This window comes from Eleginops maclovinus, chromosome 20, assembly GCF_036324505.1.
Source record: "Eleginops maclovinus isolate JMC-PN-2008 ecotype Puerto Natales chromosome 20, JC_Emac_rtc_rv5, whole genome shotgun sequence".
Classification (NCBI taxonomy): domain Eukaryota; kingdom Metazoa; phylum Chordata; class Actinopteri; order Perciformes; family Eleginopidae; genus Eleginops; species Eleginops maclovinus.
In genome coordinates, this window is record NC_086368.1 from 14,171,208 (window position 1) to 14,196,826 (window position 25,619).

At 40.0% G+C, this 25,619-nt stretch overlaps 1 protein-coding gene across 1 annotated transcript in view; it reads right to left on the reverse strand.

Annotated features, from left to right (window-relative positions):
* Positions 1 to 25,619, reverse strand: part of scn8ab (sodium channel, voltage gated, type VIII, alpha subunit b) — a 47,922-nt gene that overhangs the window by 19,655 nt on the left and 2,648 nt on the right. The window contains exons 2-14 of the mRNA XM_063910512.1: positions 24,029 to 24,372; positions 14,144 to 14,262; positions 13,794 to 13,883; positions 13,575 to 13,703; positions 11,994 to 12,085; positions 9,245 to 9,466; positions 8,971 to 9,034; positions 6,652 to 6,793; positions 5,380 to 5,586; positions 5,010 to 5,291; positions 2,536 to 2,859; positions 1,189 to 1,321; positions 634 to 872 (exon numbers count right to left, since the gene is read on the reverse strand). Of these exons, the coding sequence (XP_063766582.1) occupies positions 634 to 872; positions 1,189 to 1,321; positions 2,536 to 2,859; positions 5,010 to 5,291; positions 5,380 to 5,586; positions 6,652 to 6,793; positions 8,971 to 9,034; positions 9,245 to 9,466; positions 11,994 to 12,085; positions 13,575 to 13,703; positions 13,794 to 13,883; positions 14,144 to 14,262; positions 24,029 to 24,316 (2,331 nt within the window). The 5' untranslated portion in view covers positions 24,317 to 24,372. The remainder of the gene's footprint in view (positions 1 to 633; positions 873 to 1,188; positions 1,322 to 2,535; positions 2,860 to 5,009; positions 5,292 to 5,379; positions 5,587 to 6,651; positions 6,794 to 8,970; positions 9,035 to 9,244; positions 9,467 to 11,993; positions 12,086 to 13,574; positions 13,704 to 13,793; positions 13,884 to 14,143; positions 14,263 to 24,028; positions 24,373 to 25,619) is intronic.

A 25,619-nucleotide genomic window follows, 5' to 3' on the forward strand; every position in this document is an offset into this window, starting at 1 on the left:
AATCTTTAATGAGACCCCATCACGGTCCTATATACACTATCCGTGTGTGTATTCTTAAGTGCACATATACAAAATGATGCATCGATGTATCGCTTTGAGGTTAGGGCAGGTAGGTGGGGCAAACCTGCAGTGCTGCTGTAGCTCCGGAGAGAGATAATGAGAATCATGCAGGAATGTGTAGATGTAAGGGGAAAGCATTACAAAACCAACACAAAAAAACAATCCAATTTTCATACCTTCAAACAAAACTGTACAGATAATCGTCAAAGCTCAAAATAAGATGCTTCTTAAATGTGTTATATTGTGTAATATTCAACATGAATTGAGGGACATTAAAATGGTTACACCTTTTAAGGGGGTGAACTTGTGGAAAGGATGTACAATAAATTAAGAGCGTTTATTTCACTTAGAAAATGAGTTAGAAACAGATGATTAATATTTGATGTGAAACATTTTGAGAATGTTTCTAATTTGTACTGTAAACCTAGTAGTGAAATGGTGGTCTATTGTCAATAAGGACCCAAATAAATTACATTTACTGCTTATTCCAAAACTTCTTATACTATAACTAGTACTTATTTTACTACAAATACTACTAAAAAGCTACAAAGAAAAAGAATCGCAGTTTCTCACCAGGTTACCAACAGACAGGACACCCTCAAATTGTTCAGTCATGGGGTAGTGCTCCATGGCCATGAAAAGGGTGTTGAGAACAATACAGATGGTGATGGCCAGGTCAACAAATGGGTCCATGACAATCAAGTAGACTATGTGTTTGATCTTCAGCCACATAGGAAAGCACTCCCAGATCAGGAAGACGTTGGCAAACTTGTACCAACAGGGAGGACATTTCCTCTGAGACTCTTCCAGCTCTGCAAGAAGAAAGAAATCCAAAAACAGTGAGAAAAACAAAACAGTTAGGAGTGAGTCCCTGATGTAACACAAGCTAAATATTTTATTTGTAATAAAACCTCTTTGTGTATGATAATAAAACATTTGGTATCTGGATGTATCTTGTCTGAATCAGGTATATATTTGAAGTGTAATTGCAAACAGTTTCTAGAGCAACATCTAGTCCACAGCTCAAATTGTGATCATATAGTCATGGTAAAGTCAAAGGCAACTCCCAGAGCTTGCACATTTTTGATTGTAGATTATATTGTGGTACAAAGTCTGTGCTGTCTGTACCCTCTAGGAGTGTGTTGGTGACGACGCTCATCTGGCTGTTGGCACGGTCCTTTCCTTTGAAGGAGGAGTTGAGCTGATCCACAGAAACCATGAGAGAGCCAGAGTGCTTCTTCTTAATCTCCACATCAGTCGTCTGTACTCAGAAAGACACAATGTCAGTCAGAGCTAGTACACAAATCACATATTAAAACTCATGCTCTTAAGTTAGCTAAACGATGAATGATGCCATATGTGAAAAACCTAATGTGATGGATGCAGCTTTTAAAATATTTTTTACAATGTATGAATCCTTAAAATTACCAGATTGTTTTTACTTTCAAATTCATACTGTCAATTCTCAAATAGTTGCCCTGATCCACTTCAACTGAGGAGAGAATTAGGACTTACTATTACATACCATTATTTAAGAATGGACTTTATATGTTGTTTTCCTGTTTTCCTATTTATTGCAGTTTAGTAAGTGACCATTATTAAAAATGACTGGCTTTTATTTGAGAATTTACGGTACAGTTTCTAAACCTTTGATTGTTTACTGTTCAAAACATATCTATGACCCCTAATTAAATACATTAGACTGCATGCAATGACATGCTGGTGAAGAAAAGAGGGGTATTCAAGACGTCATTTGATGCTACATCATGCTAAATTTTAAGAAAGGTAAAACGGTAAAAGCAGGTAGATTGGTTGAATTTAAAAGAGGGTTCTGTCATGCTAGCTTGCATGAAGAGAAATCATTTTATAGTTTCAGATTTTTTCTTGCAACATTGTGGTTCGGCAGCAGAAGATAAATGTGAAAGAAAAAGACAAAAAGAAATAGATGGGTATTTAAAAGCAGCGAGAAAAAACATTGTAGGCCTGGATGTGTAAAGCCCCGTCGAAAGAAAGAAGTAGAAGCAGGCAGTGTTTTTTCTTGTAAGATGTTTTAGATTGTTTTTTTTATGAATGTAAATGACTGTATACATAAGCTTGCAGACAGAAAAGTTAGGAGAACTAAAGATTACTGATATTAAAGTGTATTATTGTTAGATATTTATCAATGAAGGGCTCATCTTGATGCTGGTAAGGCAGTTTGTAGATTCTGTTGGTTAGTGCCTTTAAGAGCTGTTAAATAAGGTAGAAGTAGAAAAAAGGGAATTAGCATTAAAGATGAAATAATAATGAATTTAAATATTCAAGGGAGTAAAAATGGATATGTGGATACAGAATTTAGGGAAAAGAGGATCAAGAGCCAAGGGGGAGAGGTTGTGAAGCTGCAGAGACCGGGGCCACCACCATCATGCCTAAACTGTATAGGTGTCCCATGGACGTCCTTACACTGTCATCAGTGGCTGCCTTATCTATTTTCACCTCAGGCAGAAGCCGTCTGCCGGGCCCAGGGCCGATGAGAGACACCACGCCATTGCAGTCCACTGTGCTGTTCCTCTTCCCTCCAGAATGGGGTGCCAGCGGGTGGATGCGGGAGGAGCCTTGGCTGTAGCCACTGTAGCTGTTGCGGCGGTAAGGGATGAACAGGGAGCCTCGGCGGTCTTCACTCTCCTCTACTGTACTGTGCTCGTCGTCTGCAAACTCGTTCTCTGAGCCCATGTCCTTGGAACGGCCTTTGAAGCTGAAGATGCTGCTGCGGCTGTTATGGCGTGACATGAAGGGAGAGCCTGGGATGCTCAGTAGTGACTGAAGAGGGAGAAACAGATGCAGAGAGGGGGAGAAGGGAAGTTAACAGGAGGAGTTGGTCAATGTGTGAACTAACCAGGCAGACAAGGTGAAGAGGGCAAGTGAGGCACAGAATAAACCATAGAACAAAGAGAAATAAATAAAATGAAAGATTAAGGCACCACAAACAGATTATTGGCTACAGTGTCACATATGGATAACAAGGGTATCACAGGAGCTTTTTGTATGCAACCACTGTCATAATCGTGGCCAATCAGAGTGATAACATGAGGACTGCATCTTTAAATTAAAAATAAAGAACAATCTAAGCAACCAGGGAATCCAGGCATTTTATAGTTATGGGACACTAACTAGTAGATAAACGGACTATGTAAATTATCTGTAAGACAATAAATATAGATAGTTTTATCCTCGTTTAAAGGCGCAATGTGTAGTTTTGTGCAATCTGCTCTGAAAAAATAGAGGGCAGTAGCCTATTTCACCTCTACTATAAGGTTTGCCAATCATTCTCGTATTATAAGCTTAAAGCATCTACACAACTATCAGTTCAGCATTGCTAACCACCGATAAGGGCTATTATGAACTACCTGACAAGTCAAAAAATATCCCGAGATTCAGGAAGCTGATAAGGTGGGGTATGAAGCATGACCGATTTATTGGTAAACTGATTTTATATGCCGAACTTAGCATATCACAGTTATACTGGTATCAGCGTAAATGTTATTCATTTTGCACTAACATGTAAGGTCATATTTTTATTCAACATAATAAAGAAAGTGCTGCTTGAATATGTTAAATATTGTGCTGTTCAATAAATTGTCCGGCAGAGCACACGGTCATAGTATCCAAACTGCTGATACCACTCAAATCTCTCAAAGTGGCAAGGACCACAGGAGTACAGCGAGTGCAAAGACCAAAAGGTGGCAAAAATGTACATTGACTGGAAGGCAGTGGCTAGCAGAGAAGGTGTTCCAGCATGTGGAGTAAAGGCTGGTAAAAGTGGCGACCCAAAGTAGAGCCCTAACCTCCAGCATTAACAACAGGGAAGCTTCTCCAAGTCCAGGTTGAATGAAACTTCATGTGGTTTTGTCAAGATGGAAATATGCTGGAGAGAAAGCTGATCTGGGCGGGGCTATGAAAGGTTGACCTCCAATGGATCAAGTTCATTGTCCAGGAAATGTATGATCAATGAAACAGCCACACATGGAGCAAAGTCACAAGCATGTCCAATGGGAATAGAAAGGTGAACCCGGGAATACATCTGAAGCTGCTGCACCCTGGCAGAAGCATGATACCGCTGGCATCATGACCACCATGGGTTCTAAGGTTATTGCCAAAGCCATCATCAAAGTTGAGAAACAGCAACATCTGCCAAGAAGGAATCCACTGGAATCCTTGCCTCAACTGGAAGCTGTTAGTAGACTTTGAGTTGGGGTTGGGTATTTAACTTTCTTCCTGGAGAGGCAGCTGATGTTCTCCCAGCACATTACGACCATTATGACACCAGATTTTTTTCTATGGTCTTGATTGATCAAACAAATCATCTTGCTGGAGCAGATGATCCCTTGGGGAAAGTCATTCGATGAGGCCTTTGAGAGGAAGTCTCAGAGAACTCAGAAAGTGAAAGTTAATGGTCAGCAACTGCAGGTATAGTGGCCGGAAAGCAAGTCTTCATCAAGAGAGGGAGGCAGTGAATAGCGATCAGCTTCACCACGGAAGGAGCAGGAGGAGCCTCAAGATGTCTTGGGTCAAGACAGTAGAGCCATGGGGAGGGTGTTGCCTTCTGGGCCCAAATTGAGTCTTGATCTACCTCAAATTGGTCACAAGAAGAAGGTATGTCGGGAGGCTGTGTCGCAGTGGGATATTGCGCTGATCTTTGGATCGGGGGAGTGCAGGTTCCAGTCCCACTGTAGTCAGCATGTTGTTGTGTCCCTGGGCAAGACTCTTCACCCCAAATGCTCCTGTGGGGATTGCCCACAGTATTGAATGTATGCAAGCGTCTAACAAATGACATGTAATGTATGGCTGAAAGACCCGAAAGACCCATTCATTACTTATAACGGAATCAAAAAGCATCACCAGATGTATCTTCACTTGCTAAGTCAAAAAGAAGCTTGTATTTGCTATACAGTTCTTCTAACTAACTTTACCTGGTTCATAATGGAGGTCTTCCTCCCGAGCCGGCTTCCAGGGAAGCGAATGGTGCTTTTCTTGCTTCCATCGTCTGACTCAGATTTAACAACCTTCTCACTGTCTCCTTTCTCTTTCTCCTGCTCTTTCTGACGCCATTTCTTCTTGCGATTGCGACGCTCTTTTGCACTCTTGGAGCTGAGTTTGGAGACCTCAGAGGAGCTGCGGGACAAGTGCCCTCCTCCTTCATCCTCTAACGCAGCCTCTGAAACCGTGCCTGCAGATGTCGCCATGGCAGCAGCCTGAGAACAAAAAAAGACATGTGATAACCATGAACTATAAAAACAGGTAAAAGATGTAGGTGTTTGTGAGAGAGAGAAGGAGACCTACCTGTGTTTCCTCTTGCTGCCTCTTGAGCTGTTCCAGCATGGCCTTGAATTCAGCCTCCTTCTGCTCCGCCTCCTCAATAGTAGCTTGGTTCTGCTCCTCATAAGCCATGGCCACCACAGCCAAGATGAGATTCACCAGATAGAAGGAGCCCACAAAGATGACCAGCACAAAGAAGATCATGTAGGTCTTTCCTGCAGCTCGCAGAGTCTGACAGAAACACAGATACAAAGCAATAAGAACAAATCTGAGATTTAGAGTGATTAAGGGTGACACATCTTTGGAAAAATGGTCCTATTAATAAAAATATAAAGGGAATGTTTGAGTTTTGTACTGCAATACTTTCTATGTTGTCAGAGGAACTGGTACATTATACAAGTGTTGTGTCAGCATTGCTGGTGCTTCTATATCCGGTTCATGGCTTTTTCCAGGAAAATCTCCAGACAGAAAGAAGCCTTAGAGTGCAGGAGTTCCCAGTTTTAAATACACACACACACACACACACACACACACACACACACACACACACACACACACACACACACACACACACACACACACACACACACACACTGGCCTATTTGCCAAATGAAGCAAATCTGTTACGGCTGTGCTGGTGCACATCTGGAGGAGGAGGAAAGAAATGCTAGTGCAGTGTCATGGTAGTGCAACATCACAGAGAGATAAGTTGTATATTTTGTACATACAGGTGTCAGACAAAAAAAAAGGCAAACAGAAGAGAGAGGATTGACAAAAGGCAGGGATGATCAGGTTGTAATACTGGTTCAGTGGACTTTCAGTGGCAGAGAACATGACTCTTCTAAAGATCATTTCAACAAACAATTAACTCAGTATAGTTCATTGCTTCTTAAAAAATGCAAATAACAACACTATTTTCTCCCTGCATTAAACACAAACACAATTTGTGTTGTAAGTCACCCAATGTATACAGCCAGCAGCATATTGCTGATCAGTTGTACCTTTTATTCAGAGGCCAAATGAATTGATGGAGGAAAACTGCTGCACCGGTGGCTTTTTATTAAATATATTTGTATGATGAAATGAGGACACAATCATTAGTACTGCTAAGGGGCTTGTTTAACATCCCTGGGTCTGACTAGGCTTATGTATATAGATCTTTAAACAGGTGCAGGAACGGTCAAAGACTTCATCCATCGGTCACTGTGACAAAATATGCAGTCATGCTTTTTGCGTACTCCATGAATGAATATGTGTCAATTTGAAACTTAGAAGACCAGAGAATAATTCATTTACCAGCATGTAGAGATTTTCCCAGAAGTCTTGGGTCATGAGGCGAAAGAGGGTGAGGAAAGCCCATCCAAAGCTGTCAAAGCTGGTGTAACCATAGTTGGGGTTCCTTCCAGCTTTCATACACATAAAGCCTTCTGGACACCGTCTGAAAGGAAAAAAAAAGTTGTATAAATCCTGGGGTGCAAATCCTCCATCTGAGCATTTCCCCACTCTCAGAGGTGTTTGTCCCCTTTGTTGAATGCTTTTCTTCCTTTTATTGCTTTAGGCTTAAAGGCAAAAATTGACTCCAGGGTCTTTTTTTTTAAGTTATTTTTTGGTGCTTTTTGCCTTTAATCGGATAAGAGAGTGACAGGAAAGTGGGAGAGAGAGTCAGGGTGGGATCCAGAAAGGACCATGGGTCAGGAATCGAACCCACGGTGCATGTGCCCCAGCCAGTTGCGCCACGGCCGGGGCCTCCAGGGTCTTTTTCTGCATGAAAAAAAACTGATCAAGTAAGCCCTCCAGAGGTTTTTTTTTTCGTTCATCAACTAGTATTGAGCATGCCCGGAAAAACCGGGAGCAACGCTAATAGCCAAAATGGCTTACAGTGCATTCGATCGGGGGAGTGCGCAGAACGCTTCCAAAACGGCATTTTTTAACCACTAACATTGCTCGAAATAGCACCAAACCTCTGCAGTAGCATGACTAGGGTCCCTACACATAAAACGGAGCACCAACAACTCGATTATCGAATGCGCCGGAGTTCAGTTCAAGGAGGAATGTTTTGGAATGTATAATTCCATGGAAATTCATATCTAGTGAGTTTTTACATGGAAATGAAAGGAGTTGCATGTAACAGCTTCATTGGAATTATACATTCCAAAACATTCCTCCTTGAACTGAACTCCGGTGCATTCGATAATCGACTTGTGCATACTTTCCTTGGAGAGGAGCTGGAATGGTGGGCAGTTGGTGAGTCTTGTAAAACATTTATTTTTAATAAACTTAAGGTTTGCAAACTACGTTGTTGGTGGTCCGTTTTATGTTTAGGGACCCTAGTCATGCTACTACAGAGGTTTGGTGCTATTTCGAGCAATGTTAGTGGTTAAAAAATGCCGTTTTGGAAGCGTTCTGCGCACTGCCCCGATCGAATGTACTCTAAGCCATTTTGGCTATTAGCGTTGCTCCCGGTTTTTCCGGGCAAGCTCAACAATGGTTGATGACCGAAACAAACTCTTTGGAGGGCTTATGTGGTGTATTAAATCTGTTCATAGATACAGTTAGTTAAATCGGTTCATAACACAGCTAGTTACTCTCTGAGGTCATGAATAGTGCAGAGAAGACGTCGTTCAGGGGCCATATGGTGGGCAGTCGGATATAATAACCTCCGAAGTACGTTAGGGAGCCAAGATGAACGGACACATGTCACTTAGTGAGGCATACATTGTTATTGATTACCTCCTGTGAGCGCACACACACTTTGGACGCGCACATACATGTTTCTCCTATAAATTGTATGCACAAAGACAGTTCGGGGGGACTTCCACAATTGGCTCTGGGAACCTCGTATTGCCCGTGTTGGTGTATGATACTATGCTGTTGTAATAAACCTTATTATATACAAGCTGGTGTCTCCGTAGACTTCTTCATCGCGACAAGATATACTTCACTTGCTTGATCAGTTTTCATGCAGAAAAAGAGTATCCCTTTAATGAGCATTAGGTGAACTTGTTTGGCAAAGTTTTGAATGTAAAAGAGGTTCATATATGTGTAACAGTTCCATATTCCAGCTTTAATAAAGGACACAATTTCAACACCGTTAGCATTACCGATACAGCACCACTGGCAGTCTGAGAAACAACAGGACACTTAAAATGAACCTAAAAAATCCTACTGATAAGATTGTTTTTTTGTCGTATGATTGTCTTTGCATTTTAACAAGTACACTGTTAGGAGTATGATAGTGATATGATTTACCTTAATATTTCATGATCCAAGCAAGTCACGAATCATAGATAAATGTCACCTTCGCCTGTCTAAATGTGTATGAGAGTGATTGTACTCATATTATTGTTTGTGAACTGGGAAAGTATTTTGTTTCGGATTAGTGCCTTCAAATAATAACTACAACTAGCTTCTTTTTGCATCAATAACACCAAAATGGGATTTTTATTGTGTGTGGTTAGTTTGCAAAGACCAATGCGGCCTACGAATCCATCCGGCCGCATTGAGAGGTGGGCGTAGGTTACATCATTGAGGATTTGTCCAAAAACAGAACAAATGGACAGTCCTGCTGCAAACATTAATTAAAGTATGAATTAAGTGAGTGAAGCACTGACTTACCCTGAGTCAGAACTGTTTCCACATAGTAGAGCATCCAGCTGATCAGGAAGGAAGTAGAAATTAGCTGAAAACAGAAGAAAGGCACTTGTATTAGCCAAACAAGTCTGTGTAGTGAGTCAACATCTGGTTTGTTTTCTGTCAGCAAGGTAAAAAAAAACATCTCTTGATCAGTTAAGAGGATACGGTTAGAAAAGACCAGGACAGACACACTGTTTAGTCCAATGTATGTTATCATGTGCAACTAGTTTGATCAAGCATCGGGGCAATCACTCACTGTCATTCATGATGAACTCGTCCCAGTCAAAGCCCCTGCTCCCATTTGCCAGGTAGCGCTCAGTCATGTTGATTGGCCAGATCACACACTTCTGCCGCAGGTTCCCCATAAAGAGCTGCAGTCCAATCAGAGCAAAGACGCTGAGACAGAAGACGGTCAGGATCATCACATCCGACAGCTTCTTCACAGACTGGATCAGAGCACCCACAATGGTCTTCAGGCCTGTCAATTAATATACAATAAACACACAAACACACGCACACACACACAAAGTGCACAAATGCACAAACAGGAGAATGGACACACACACACACACACATACACACACACACACACACACACACACACACACACACACCACAACACACAAATACAAAAGCAAACACACGCACGCACACACACACAACACACACACGCACACACACACACACACACACACACACACACACACACACACACACACACACACACACACACACAAATAGACACATATAAAAAGAATTGCAATATTTGGCTCTGCACAAGTGGACAAGCTGAGTATGGTTTTATAGCTGCAATTCAGAGCTGACTCAAGTCGAACATGGAAAAAAGTTAAGTTAGGTAAAGTATATATTTAATCCTGTATTTAACCCGGTGCTAGGCAGCCTCTTACATAAATCTAAACTTGGCAGGCTTTAGAATTATTTCAAAAGCACCTACACCCACACTGTGAAGCCTCAACAGAGAGATGGACTCAGTGTGTCATGAGCATTTCTCTATATAGGAGAATAAAACCAGTGTTTTTAACAGCAATGCTTGTTTGTTGTTCTTCCTGACATTTCTGTCAGAATTGGAAGATAAAGAAACTCGCACCATAACAGAAGTGAACATAAATAAGTAGCCTATGAGTGAAAAATACTGTGCATAGATTCTGTGTTATCCAAATCGAACTGGTATCCTGTTATCGCCTGAGGAATAGTGCATATTACTGTAAATTAGTTCTGTCTTTTGAATGTACACTTTCTAGATACTTCTAGAAACATTCAATAAAATCAAAGACATGACATGGTATGTTATATCACCACAGTGATTTCAATAGGATAGTGCATCCAAGTTGAACCACAGATATAAAGATCACATTCAGTTGTTTTCATAAAACACATAACATCACAACAAATACTGCAGCTGTCCGGGGTGTTTCCACCAGAAAGACACAACTTTTTTTCCCACTTTTACATTAAACAGCCCATGTAAGAAAATGATTCTTTAGAAAAGCTGTCTGAAGATTTCCCACTGAGGAAGAACAGGCAGCAGCAGAACTGGATTTAGGATCCATCTGGAGAAGAGAAATTGTTTAAATCGATTGCTATCTCCCTTCAGTCTTTGTGTCGATGGAAACATTCCTGACGAGCTGCAGTTTTGTATAATACTGCATTCAACAAATCAACTAAACGCAGCAGGACGACAAACTGCAAACAGCCCACAGAACCAGGCTAAGTCAAGAAGCAGGAAGTGAAGAGGAGAAAGAAAGGACAGGCGAGGAAGAGTTGGTGTTCAGGGGGGTGGGGGCAATGAGAGGTGGCATGCAGGTCATTTAAACGCCAAGGCTGAAGGAATTGACACGGTGTCAGCATCACCTGTCTGTAAACCGTGATGGTGACCTTGCCTTAACCGAAGAACCGTTCCCATCCCAGGAACCTCTTTTTCCCCCTCCTGCAGCGCGGGGCGAGCCCTCAGGCTGCTTTAGCCCAGAGCACAACTGAGCGCTATATGCTGGAGGCTGAGCTTATCGTACAGTATAGTACTGTGTGTGTGTGTGTGTGTGTGTGTGTGTGTGTGTGTGTGTGTGTGTGTGTGTGTGTGTGTGTGTGTGTGTGTGTGTACAGTATATGTTAGGATGTGTGTATATCTGGTAAAGTACTTCATAGTGTAATTCATTTCATATAAAAACCAAATGAATGTGAGGTACTGTGTGTTCCCTAGGGAAGAAACTAACACATGAATTTTGCTTATTTGTGAACTTTCTTTACTATGTATGTTTACCTTTCACTCCCAGGATGGACAAAGATCTTCAAAACAAATTCTAGAGCCTGAATTAAATAATGTGTTCAACTAAAAGATAACAAAATCCAAAAGAAAAGCCCCTTAAAGCCAAACTTGTAAAAGCATGTGTCTCAAAGCTTCATGCAGCGTTGATGTGTTATCAAATTAGGCTTGGCAGTCTTAGGGAATCGAATAGTCTTTAGAAACAAAATGTCATAACTTATAAGAATTTGGGTCGATGTATGAAATAAAACTGAACACAAACCAGATGTGCAAAGAGGTCACAGATTTAAATAAACTACTTTTTTTTCACATTATTTTGTTGATATATAAGACCTCATTATAGCATTAGGAAAGTCAACTGCTTATAGAAAAACATTTTTATCTCTTACTCTATACTATCACAAGGTTGTTGACAATGTTTTATATTTCCCTTGGAGTATAATTGTACAAATATAACTATTGGATATCCTGATGTGCTGCACATTAGCTCAGCTGTCCATAAGGGACATGCGAGCCCAGAAGACTGCCAGTAGACTGCTAAGCCTATCAAAAATGTATTGCTACCATTTTTGATTTTCATTTAAAAAAACAAGTAAAACAAAAGAAATTAAGAAATTCTTAAACATCCTTCTTCTTTTTTTTTAAAGAACAAATCAAAGTAAAATAAATAAAGACGGGTAAGAGATATGTAAGCTCAGCCTTAGTGTTTAAATGGGAGTCTCACCTGGAATGACAGAAATTGTTTTCAATGCTCGGAGAACCCTGAACGTTCTCAGCGCCGAGACATTCCCAAGGTCCACAAACTCTGTTATATATCTGTAACAAGGTAGGATGACACACAGAACAGAACCCCATGACACACAACACACACGATAACAACACACACACACACACGCATGTACGCGCAAGAGCACGACACCAGCACCACCATCGAGGACCAGGAGGGGACACCACGGTGAGAGAGAGAACGCCTGTCCGACCAGAGGGAAGAGAACGAAGGAGGAAGAGGAGAGGGACTGAAACAAAACCACACCTAACATCAACCCCGTGACTCGCCCCCCCCGCAAACACAAACACCTGGACTGTCTTACCTGGGATAACTGAAATTGTTTTCAAAGCCCTCAGAACCCTGAACGTACGCAGAGCTGACACATTGCCTAGGTTTACAAACTCTGTTATATACCTGCAAGGTGGATCAGATACAATTATTCAGCAGCCATCCCAAACTGAGGAAAGAAATAATAGATTGTTACATAATAGAGAGGCATTAGCAATGTGGTGTGACGGACTGAAGGGGCTGTGGGCAACTGTCTTTAGAACTGGTTTTGAATTATGTCAACTTATATATCTCCAAAAATCATAGGGGGATTAAATATATATATTTTTTTGATATTTAATTTGTATTACATTTGTATTCCTCTGCATTGTGGGAAACAGCATTTTGATCTCCCTGTCTGTATTTCACACAGAAGATTGACAGTAAATTTGACTTTGAATTTGATGACCAGTGAACCTAACTTTAAATAATGAATATGATATGTTTTGTAAGTCCCAAAGACCCATTTAGAGTAAGTTTTGGGTCACTGTGCAACTCTGGTGGCTAATCTTTAAAATATTTGGAGGTGATCATTTTATTAATAACAACATTGAGCTTGTAAGGTTGAGCAAACTGTAATACATATAACATTTATGACGGTTGCCTAGAGCTGACAAAATGGCGTTTGCCCTGTGCTGCTGAGCAAAGCTTAGACACCTCACATTGTGGACTTGTGTTGAATAAAATGTGTTCATCATTACCAATGCTTGCTTGTTTCTCCACAGTTGCCCACAGCAGCTTTTTGATTCGGAATGGGTCTTTGTCCATGTTTATTTATGAAACAGCCACTACATTTCATTATTTTGAAAAGCAGTCCAACAGACTGCCATACCTGCAGCTTGTTGTTAAAGGATTAAATGTTTGATTGACATACATTATGAAACCCACACATGATGGAAGCTGTAAGGTTAGAATCTAATTAATACTGCGATGTGTTTTGCACATTTCTGTACCAAAATATAAATTACTGACAGAAAACATTTAACTTGTTTTACTGTCTCATAAGACAACAGTGAGTCAGCAAAAACAACTGGTGAATAAGTAGCTAAGTGAGAAGGTTATTGTCTTGATATTTAGCTGCTGTTATCTTGTAAATGATACTTCTAAATAAATCTGTCTCACAATTTTCTTCTATCCATATATACAAAAATGTTGAAATCCAAATGTATTTAATTCTTTATTGTTAATATTTACGTATAAAATACTTACGCCATTGAGATGACCATGAAATCCAGCCAGTTCCATGGGTCTCTGAGAAAGGTGAACCCATCTATAGCGAATCCTCTGGCAACAATTTTTGTGAGTGACTCAAACGTATAGATACCTGTGAAGGTATACCTTGAGAACAAAGAGAGAAGAGAGTAAAACGGCGACAGGCACATTAAATGAAGATATGACTGCTGAGGAGAAGTATGGCGGTGTACTCACTCTACTTGTTTGGACCACTCCGGGGGGTCACTAAATGTCATGAATATACAGTTGGTCAAAATCGTACACATGATGATCATGCTGAATAACGTGAGAAGACAGAAGTTAAGGAAAAATTGAACAAAGCTACCCATTACACCCCATGCATTTGAATACACCACCTACTTAAATCAAACAAATGCAGTAAATCTTAAGAAAGAGGGAGGAGCAACTAGAAGAGACATTTAGATCTTACGATGCATTAGGTTTACCGACGACTTGGGGGAGAATCCTTATCAAGATGTTTAAAACACTGAAACATTTATGTTCACTCACAGTAAAACATAGAAATGAATCACTTGAAAGGATATGAATGTATCAAAATCTTAATAGCTATTCGCCTAAGTAGATTAAAAGGGCTTAAGATGTACAAGGAGGGCGTGGCACTGAAGCGGAAGAGTGTTTTCCCTTTGTTGAGGACTATAAATGTCTGTGGAGAGAGGGGGGAAAAGACAAGCAGAACAAGAAGTTAGAACATATAGGCTATCATCGATTATATGGCACATACTATTCAGGTAACCTTTGCGTCTTATTTTAGGAAGAGATGAATGTAGCTTGACCGAGCAGCTGATGTGAGTCCTGAGCTCACCTCTGAGTCACTACGGATTCTCACAGTGCAGGTAATACTGTATATCATCAGAACAAAGCATTTTGAGTGCTCCATGTGTTGTTGCTTAACCCATTTTGGAATTTTTTAATTGGGAAAAAAGTGAGGTTGTAACGGCCTTCCACTATGCAAAGCACACATCATAATAACAGTTTAAAAGGATACAGGTATAGGAAAGGGCACAGTCAGTGGGACAAGGACACAAGGCTGTGTTTTACTCTGCTGACACCACTCCTTCTGTGTCTAGTCACCCGAGAGCCAGCAGTATAGTTTTCTATCCCTCATACTAAGTCAGTTGTAATCGGTAATGCTTTTTGCTTGTTGGGTGCCTGAATATTGACCATTTTTATTCAAACTGTGATTCTTGCAGTCTCAGTCACTGTATCAGTTTTTTCACTATGGATTTCCTTTTCGATCTTTTTCCATCGTTCCTGAGTAGTCGGTCCCAGCTTACGTCATTTTCTATTGATAGCTTTTTCTACAGCTATTCAAAATATTTTTTACAAGATATCTATTACTAATTTTAACATTTTTTACCATAAATTACCCATTCAATTCATAGGCACATCATACCCAAGTATCTTTTTCAAAACTTTGGGTATCAATTTCCAGCACTTCATAATTGTTTGGCATTTCCAAATTCCAACAAGAGAACTCAAATTGGTACATGATTGATGTATTTTTCACATGTGTTAAATTATGTATTCTGTTTCTCTTTTATATAATGAGGATAACATCATTCACTTCAAAAGAGGGTTCTCTTTTAATTTGCTTCTTATTGTAATGCCATCAATTTCCTTTCTTTGGACACACTGTCTGTACCGAGGGTTACATAAAAAGAGGAAATTCAGGGGTTTTTGACAACATCCTTGCGTAGTACTTTTTTTAGTCCCTTGTGCTTAGTCGACAATATGTAGAGTTGGTTTACGAATCCTGTTTGATCTTCTGCTGTCAAACTGTTCAACCTTTAACATCTAATTTTTGTGTATGTCTCCATTCAAGATTGAGATGGGTCTATATTTCCCACAGTTTTGAGACAGCAGTATAGTTAACACCTTTGTTCAGGTTGCATCATTCTGAGTCTCTGTCCTGAATATCTTTCCACCATGACAATAGCGCCGCAAGCAGCAGACAGATGCATGGGAAGTTCTCCCCTCTTTGTGGCCAAATGACTCTCTTTGCCCCAAGTTTAAAGCTCTTACTGGAAGAGAACCGCAAATGCTGTCATCGATCAGCAGCAGATCTGCTGACTCGAGGCTCTCAACAACCACTCCCCACCCATAAACAGCACTGGGCCAAGTGGGGCTGTGCACTAGGGTGAGGCAGCATCGTCTGTTTGTTTGTGCAGATATTTGGACAAAGACAATGTGGGGTCTGAGTGAGAAGTAAAAGCATTATTTATAAGCAAATACAGTACTGGGAGACTTTACAAATGAGTGGTTTGGATGAGTAATAAATGCTTACACTGTCCGAGTGTTTTTTTCTTTCTTACCACATCCCCTCATGTATATTTATGACACCACTGACATTATTTACAGGTTACATAAAGACAAGCATGTCCTGTATGAGACCAGTATGGAAGAACACTGAAGAAATGAAATCATATCAGACACTAATTTCTCTTTTAACTCCATCAGATTCAACATTAAAGCAGAATAATGTGAATGCACCTCCTCGATGTTCGACAGTCTAAGCAACACAAGCTAGCTTCTGATCCTTTTGTCAGTAATTTAATCGTAACAATTGCACATGCAACATTACCTCTGTCCATTTTTGAGAGAGCGGTGTTTATATGACTTGAACTCTAGCATACTAAAGTGCTATATAAGAAAAAACACAGATTCTTACATCATGTTGCTTTAGGTGAACAATACTTTTGTGAATATATATAAATGCAGTGAACAGCGTCTGTAAAACGCAGAATTGTAGTTATTTTAAAAACTACAATTCAATTTACAGAAAAATAAGTTGCCAAAATGTTGTGCATCAGATAAAATGCATGCAGCCAGCACAAATAATAAAAGCAAACTCCAATGTACTAGCCCTTCGCTTTGAGGTATAATAATAATAGCTGCATTCACAATGATACTGATGGTAGTAGGATGAGAACCCGCTGGCTGGAGAGCATATATATATGATAAATGGTCTTTGGTCTTTAATATGCATATGGCACCAGGAACAAAATACATCAAAATACATCCACAGCAAGTTTATGGTTCACACCGGGGGAAACACTTAAGAAATGGGAAGGCGACTGGAAGTGTCCTGAGAGAAGTGGTGTCCTGAAATCTAATTAAATTAAAAATAGCGTCTGCAGTCTGGGGAAAGACAAAATGTATTCTCTGCATCAGAAGACTCCTCTCTCTCTCTCACTCCCTTCCCCTCTCCTGTTCTTTTATGCCAATAAGCATCTGCACTACTTAAAATATTCCAGTCACATTGAGACATGAGGAATACTAAACCGACACAATACAAACAGGAACACAGACAAGACCTACAGTCCTGTTCAAAGGGAAAATCTTTTTATTTTAGAGGTCAAGCGTTTTGCTGAACAAGCAAATACAGTATGTGGAGGAAAGGGGAGGTTGTAAAATGAGCAGTATCTCATTAGCACTTAACAGATGCCCCCGCATGCATAACTATGTTCAATATGTTAATCAATGTGAAGCCTATGGATTTTTAAAACGTCATTGAAAACTTCAGTTCTGAAGGCAAAAACATATTTTAAACATGATGGTTTAGAAAGCACATGCTTTGTCCTTCAAAAGTCCAAGCTTTCCATCCTCTCCACTATATGGTAAATACAATTTCCCCAAGAATATGGAATTCAACTATAAAGACGCTTTCTTTAGCTACTCAATGAAGTGTGTAAATGTGGAGAAAGAAGAATCTGCTGTTGACGCAAACATGGCAACCTGGCACCATAACAACAAGGGATGCAAATGTAAGGCCATTTCCTTAATTGATTGAGCCACATTATTCAAGAACTGATCAATCACTGAAGGATATAAAATACTATACCTATTATTTTGCTTTACAAAGGCTGCAATGTGATGGGCTATTTTTACAGCCCTATTAAAAAACACAAACTCAATGAACACAAGATAGATCATTTCCCGATCGTTTATTTTCTTAACAGTGATCCATTGATTAATCAAACACTCATGTCCTCATGGATTAACACTGTAAAGTGGGTAAACAGTGAGTGTTTTGGTGACACTGAATTAATTGTCACTGGATAGAAGATTTTGTTTTCCACAACACATTCAACCATGCAGTGCACTGGTAAGCTTAAGAGAGCAAGGAGGGGTTGCATCTATGCTTGGATGGATTAAAGTATGAAAGTGCACAGGCACAATGGATCACACTATGTAACACAATACTCTCTACAGTCTCACACAAACACACACACACACACACACACACACACACACACACACACACACACACACACACACACACACACACACACACACACACACACACACACACACACACACACACACACACACACACACCTACTGAAGCAATCTGCCTACGTTATTACATATTTATAAAATGTAAAGTATAAAATATAAACACACACCTCAGCAGAGCAAGCTTGACTTTATTTGCTGCAAAGCTGGTAAAATGTTGCTAATTCTCCACAGAGCGTTAAAGAAAAAGGCACATATGCAAGAATCGGGAGGCAGAATGCAGCTGCGAGGACAGTGTGTGTGTGTGTGTGTGTGTGTGTGTGTGTGTGTGTGTGTGTGTGTGTGTGTGTGTGTGTGTGTGTGTGTGTGTGTGTGTGTGTGTGTGTGTGTGTGTGTGTGTGTGTGTGTGTGTGTGGGAGAAGAAGGAGAAATAGTGGAGCAGTGATATAAAGAGGGGCTTGCAGGGGTATGGGACAGCAGCAGAGAGAGAGAGAGAGAGAGAGATGAGGGGGTGGAGGGGGAGTGATGCAGAACAGAAAGCCAGAGAGCTGCAGAGGGGAGAGAGCCAAACCTGAGATGGATGGGTAGACGGAGAGAGGAGGAGGACTGGGTAAGCATGCAGCAGAGAGAGAAACTGAGAATGAGACAAGGAGGGGTAGACAGAGAGAGAGAGAAACGGAGCTGAGTGAGATCTAAGGAGGGAAACAATAGAGCCTTAAACGTGGGTTGGTGGGGGGTTGTTCTTCTCTTAATCATCCCAGGACCTCAGCCTAACACACACTGGTCTATTAACTGACAGCAGATTTGGACTGTAGACCTTAAAGAAGATGGCAATAAACTGAGCCCTTAAATGATAAATAAGGATAATGGATCTATTAGACAACAGGCAGCTTGAAATATTAACTGTGGTGAGAGGAAACTGTATTCACCACTGATGATCTTTAAAAAGACTAAACATTTTATTATCTGTTTGTTTGAAAAATGTTTAATTGGAGCCCTAAATGACCTTCATAAACCAAGATATAAAATGACATAAATCAGAACTCATAAGACCTTTTCAAGAACATATCTGTATTCACAAGCCTCTTTGCAGGACAAAACATGACACACATACACTATTAGCTGGATTTTAGCCCATTCTGGATCCACCACCTGGTATTGAAGTGCATTCTGATTCAATTTACAAAGAAGTAAAAATATCAACATTATGTCAGCTTTCATACTGTTCACCATAAAACTTCTAATGCTTTGTGACACAACAATGCTGATCTCATAAGGAACACATATGTATTAGCGTTCTAGCCAGAAACATAATTTGTGTGTGTCTGAGAGAGCTCACTGCAATGAGGACTCAGCCAGTCCTGCCCCAAACAATGTGTGTCTGCAAACTCATTTCCCTTCATATTATACCAAATCAAAAAAATGCGTCATCCCACTTCTTTAGCTGTAAGCTGTGCTACAAACAGTTTCCGCTACATACCCCACCCTCTTTCTCTATACTAAACCTTGCTAGCAGTGGAAGCACATTCACCCCCCACCCCAACCCCCCACCCTCCTTCCCTTCCCCACTCAGTTCAGTACAGGAGGATGCTGTGTCATCAGAGACTGAGGACTCAGACAAAGCACTAAAGCCTGGCCCTCCCTCTAATTTACTACACCCTGAAAAACGCCAGAGGATGGGAGCGAGTAATGGACAGAGACACACACAGAGACAGAGATGGTGGGACAGCAGCATAATGAAATGGTGTGTACAGTGCTACATGCTGAGACTCAGAGGCTGCTTACTGCTATAGCCGTGAGCTCCCTTTGTGAGCTCGCTAGTAGCTGCTGCCCTGCAGAAGTCTGAACAGCAATGACTGGTCTGCTGCACACTCCTGTTATAACACAGTACCAAAAGGAGGACTAAAAAAGCCTCTGCATTAACAAAACCTGATCTCCAAACGGCTCAATTGCCAATTCAAGCTGAATCATGATCTTAACTGTACTTCCATTTATAACATACCCCCCCCCCCCCCACATCCCACCCATAAGCACATATGTGTGCTCCAGTGCGGGGGTAAAACACTATGCCCTCCATCCATCCCTCTTGCGTGACCACAGCAGCTTTAACATTGCCTAATCACATCAGACATTTGAAAAGCCCAGGCAGTCCTCTCCCCGTCACAGGGGAAAACAAGAACTGCAACGCTGCATTTCTCCTCCTCACCACTGCCCCCTCTTCCTCTCTTTGATGCATGAGTGCTGTGATCAGGTTTCCTGCAGCTGACACACTCATTGACATATAGAGCAATGGCGAGCGATAGGATGACTGTCGGTCGCGTAGAGGAGACGAGCAGCCCAGAAAGGTGAGGACAGGAAGAACAGAGGAGGAATGGACGCTAAACATGAATATACTTAGAGGCATTTCCTCAAGTATGATAAAGGACGAATACATTAATGGATTAGGAAATAATTGATATGAATAATAGTAAGAGGGAGAGGGAAGAAGAGGTCTTAACCTGTTACTCTTATTGAACTTGCTGACACAACACATAGATGGGTGTGATGAGGTTAGCAGATATTGTCTAAGCAGAATAAAGGCAAGCCAGAAGCTTCATTAATACACATATGTAGGGGCAATAGCATTGTTTGATACACTTACTCTCTAGGCTACTGTCACATCCTACCCTTTTGAAATGACCTTAATGTGTTCAAATTAGAAAGGAACCATTGCAATGACTGCACTAGTGTAGCTGTTTAGAAGCCAGAGAATGAAGGGCTGAAGCTGTGATTGTGTCTTTATGGTAACAACTTACTCAGGTCATTGATATTTTTATTAATTTCTCTATTTAAGTTTAACAAAAAATGGTTATGTTTATCGGGTGAATGTAGAAAACAAACTTGTATACTACATCTCATCTCATCCTACACATCTACTTTGAGTATACATCCCTCCATTCATCTTTCTAATGGTTCAACATTCTGACCAAAAATCATTTGGAAAGAACACTCATTTTGTAGTTGAACCATCTCTTGTTTGGAATAGCAACCCTGTCATTCTGATAATGTAGGTGGTATCATATTTCACATCTGTTGCCAATAATTTGGGAAAAAGATGAATAAGGACTTAATTTCTATAATTTGTAAGGTCTGTATTTATATGAATGATTTGACCATCTTGATTTCAATCAAACCACACCATCATTTTGATCCCAATCCACCAGTAAAATGGGTAACTGCTCCTTGCACGGTTGTGAACCTATCATGGTAACAATCTGTCCACAAACAGAAATATAAGCCCCTGGCAAAGTATTTAAAATGGCGTCTGAGGTACTTCCCACTACAGAGGGTGTCTCCAGAAGCACATTTGGCCATGATGACACACAGACTTACAAGGATTAAACAACACCAGCACTCCTTACGCATAACAAAAAAAAAGAAACAAATGCACAATTGTACAGTATCATACTGTAATTGAGTCTTGCAAAGCTTTGAGGTCTTTACTCTTCCGGCTGAGTCTTCAGTTTTTGTAGGGCTTAATATGTTCTGTGTATATCTGTTATGTTCTTTACAGAAACATAACGTCAAAATATTCACGTTTTGTTATAAATAATGTTCTCACTGTGGTCTCTCCTGTACACACACCATCACATATATGGGAGGGTGAGGAGGCATGTGAGTGGAGGTCATGAAAAAGATCTCAGCAACAAATTAGAGGAAAGTAAAGAACAATGTACTGGCAATAATAATGAGCGGGGAAGGGTAATAAGACAAGAATGCAACCCTTTCCTGTGGCCACCACTGAACTATGCTGTGGATCAATAGATCACAAAAGGCAAATACACTTGATAGTTGCATCCGCCCTATGAGAGAGTGCTGCTGGATGAGATTGCCGGTCTGCTGACTGGACTTCTTGCTGCTGTGCAGGCCGCAGATTCTCTTACACATTATTACCACACAGAAGACTGGCTACCCCAAATGTCTATACAGCTGAAGGTTCTACATTTCCTCCTGCCCTTTTCTCTCCACTTTCTGTCCTCTCCTGTCATCTTGTGCCCTCACATTCCTCTCTATCTAGTGCGGCACTAAAATAAGGGCACAGACAAGATTGTGTGGGAAAGAAGCCTATAAAGTCTTGTTCTAGTTAATAAAAAGTATATGGTTTTACTTTTTGTGACACCCGTGTCTATAATGCATTATAAGCATACTTATATTGCGATAAAATCAGCTTATAGCACTGTATATATAAAATAAATTGTAGTTTTAAGCACTGATAAACATTCAAAATGCTTTATAAAGCATACTAATGCTAATTTATGTTTCATGGACCATAATGTTATATACTACCCATAATTGTATAATGTGATTATATTCTACACTAATAGGTCATCGTGTGCCTTAAGTAGAGTGATTACATTTCTGAGGAATACACTGATTATATACATTACAAGCTGGTTATAAGTTTGCTATAATTTGTTTGCTTTTAGTAAAAAAAAAATCACTCTTAAATGTCACAGTGACCATGAATTAAAAGCTATTATGATGCAGAAATGTTCTTATAAAAAGCTTATGCTTATTATGTGAAAAGATTGCTCTTAGAAATCATTAGAGATAACGCTCAGTGTGTATAACAATAATTACACAAAACTAAATCAATCTTATTACACATTTTAAATATGTTTATAATGAATCATAGAAATGAGCGTCATAAAAGTTATCAAAAACATAACTTAGAGAGAAGATAGGGAGATTAGGGGTTTGTGTTGTCTGCACCTATATTGCATCAATTTAGAAGCATTTTTAGAAACAATTTGAGTATGTGGTATATCTGAGGTGAAAACTCACAATATGATCTTGAACAACAGTAGCACTGATACCACCACCCAAGCCAATCATGTAGTACATGCAAAACTTGCTAGCATAGCCACCTAGCTGCTATGTTTGCACCACGGCAGCTGTTTGGCTAAAAACACACAACCACAAACCATAATATCTCAACAAAAACGTTTTTGATCAAATTGATAAATGTTCTATTACTCAGACCTGTGCCAGTTATGGAAAGTTAAAGTCAAGCTACTTTCTGTCACAATTCCAGAGTGTCCATCTTTGTGATTACTTCACTCAAAGCATCTGTCAATCGCCTTTTACTTGAGTTTTAAAGTCATTACGTTCAGCAACAAAGACAGATTTATAATGATCTGACCTTCTTAGTCATTTCTAAAATGTCATATCTTTTACCATGTATTTTCTTAAGGGAGCACAATAAGAGTAGCAAACTGTGTGTAATTACAAAATAAGTAAAAAAAGTTTCCATATTTACATTTTGATATGAGACAGAGTTACTAAATATCTGTTAACATTATTTATTGCACTAACCGTCTAGTTTAGGGGTGAGAATCCAAATATTTTTGCATACTACAATACTTACGTGAACCCACTTGTGTTGATTAATTTGAACAACAGTGAAAACATTGCAGAACCGAATGTTGATCACAATGAACCGGTTACAGCGCATCCAAAACGAGTAGTGCAACCATTATGCATTCTGTCTGCTTTGGGACAGAGCTGTTGTGATCTGTAAATGTGTTTTATCATAAAATAATTTAATGAGCACTAGTATTAATTGCACATACGCATATATATTAAATTGGTCATTTCCTCCAGCTGTCACATCATCTTCACCATGAATTATCACGAATAATAAAAGAAAGCTGCAGAAACCCTTATGAGAATCACCTGTGACCGAAGACAGCATTGCTTTAGTATGAACTGAATTTCTTTAATTGTAGAGGTGAACTAAAATCACTCAGAGGTTGTTTATGATCTAATAATGCAGTGACTGTAGGTAAGCCTCTGTAGGGGACTTTAAAGTATCAAAAGGTCTTACATGTCTCCAGGTTATCTTCCTTTGTATTGAGCACAATAACTTCAATTTTGAAGGAATTCATTTGAAACCTGAATCTGTTATTGCAGTGAATTTCCTATCACCTTTGTGTATGGCACAATTTCAAATATTTGCAATTTCACAAGAGAAAAAGGATAAACACTAAACACACTTGAAGGTTCAACACAACAGCTGAATAAAACATGTGTGATTGTTCTCACTATCTATAAAACTACATTAAGCAAATGCGCCTTCATTTGAGTGTTTGGGGTGAAACTGGGTAGTGAATGTGGCCAGTGTGAGAACTCACTTTCAGGTTCAGGTTCTGATAGTATGGATCCAAATCCTCCAGCGGTACGCCCGACATTCCTCTAGGAACATCGCCGTAGATGAACGGCAGGCTCTTCCCAGCCTCCAGGTCACTGTTGGGCTTGGGGTCATTTTCATCAGACGTGTCACGGTGACTACTGTCCGATCGGGGTTTGGGTGGCTTCTTGTTCTTTTCCTCTTGGATACGCTTCTCGATGTTAGCGAGTGACTCCGGGGTGAATTTCTTGAAGCTGTCAGGTCCTGGGGGTGACATAAGGGGTGCGGCCATGTTTTCATCCTGCAGCTATTCCCCCTTTATTAGTTTTCCATCAGAGACATCCAGCTCTGCGAGGAAGAGAGGGACATAGAATGAGAAAGTGAGTGCATAAGGTCCGGATCAAAGAGGATGTTGAAAAAAGGATGGAACACAAAATGAAAAATGTAATAATATTTTTTAAATGATGTAAATTATCATTTGTATTGTCAGTGTACATTTATTAATACAAATGACTGGACACGGATGGTAATGATGAAATTGGTTGACACATTTAAATGTAAGTCCAGTTGCTTGGCATCGCTTTTCAGTTTCAGTGCAGCTGAAAGCCTTGCAGATGGAATTTTCTAGTTCTGCTAGGGAACGCAAACAAAGCAAAATAAAGCTGGAAAAGTGCAAACAGTAAGAACATGGGCCAGTATGCATTATTTCTGCTCTGTACATCAACCTTGATGACTAAAGCACTGATCCTGTATCCACAAAAGCAAAACCTAGGTACCCAGCCTATATAGTAGACAGCATCAAATTCCCTTTTGCTCTCATCTATGCGACCTTAACAGGGAGTGAAATAGGGCTCTTGATCCCACCAAGAACTAATTTGTCTGCATATCTCCTTCCCAAGTTTTTTTTTGAGGACAATATTCTTATATCTAACAAGGCCAAAAAAAACTGAAGTACAGTTATGTATATCCATAAACTACCATGTTGTTGATATTAACAATGAATACATGATGTGATGCTAATGCTAAAGAATAAACATCCAGGTCTACGGCTCTATACACTTAAGCTCATTTTTAGCTTTGGATATCTCTCTGGTTGGGCCCAAACGGCTATCACTGTCAACATATAATAAATAAGTAGAATGTAGGTATAAGTACATTTTACACATGTCTTGTACAAAATGGCAAGGAGTCAAAACAATCCTAAATCAAACAAATAATACAGATGGGATGTGTGGTAAAGAAATGAATGTGGAGGTTGATTGCATAACACTAATTCAAATGTTGGCAGTTCATTTGTTAAGGGACCATACACTGAGCTAACTTTAACAAATGCAGTCATGTAGTTGTTTTGTGCTATCTTTGAAGAACCCATCCAGCTGCTTATTTGTTAGTTTAAGAGAAATTAAAACGTGTAAGATGGCCTGTGTTTATCACATGCAACAGCACACCCAACACACAGTTTACTGTGTGCATTCAGGTTTCTTACATCTTTAAATACCGACTGGCAAATATGAAAGCACAATTAACTGCTAAACTGTGTTCAAACATAGTCAACCAATGAATGCCGGTCTGAATATGATATTATAACCTCTGGG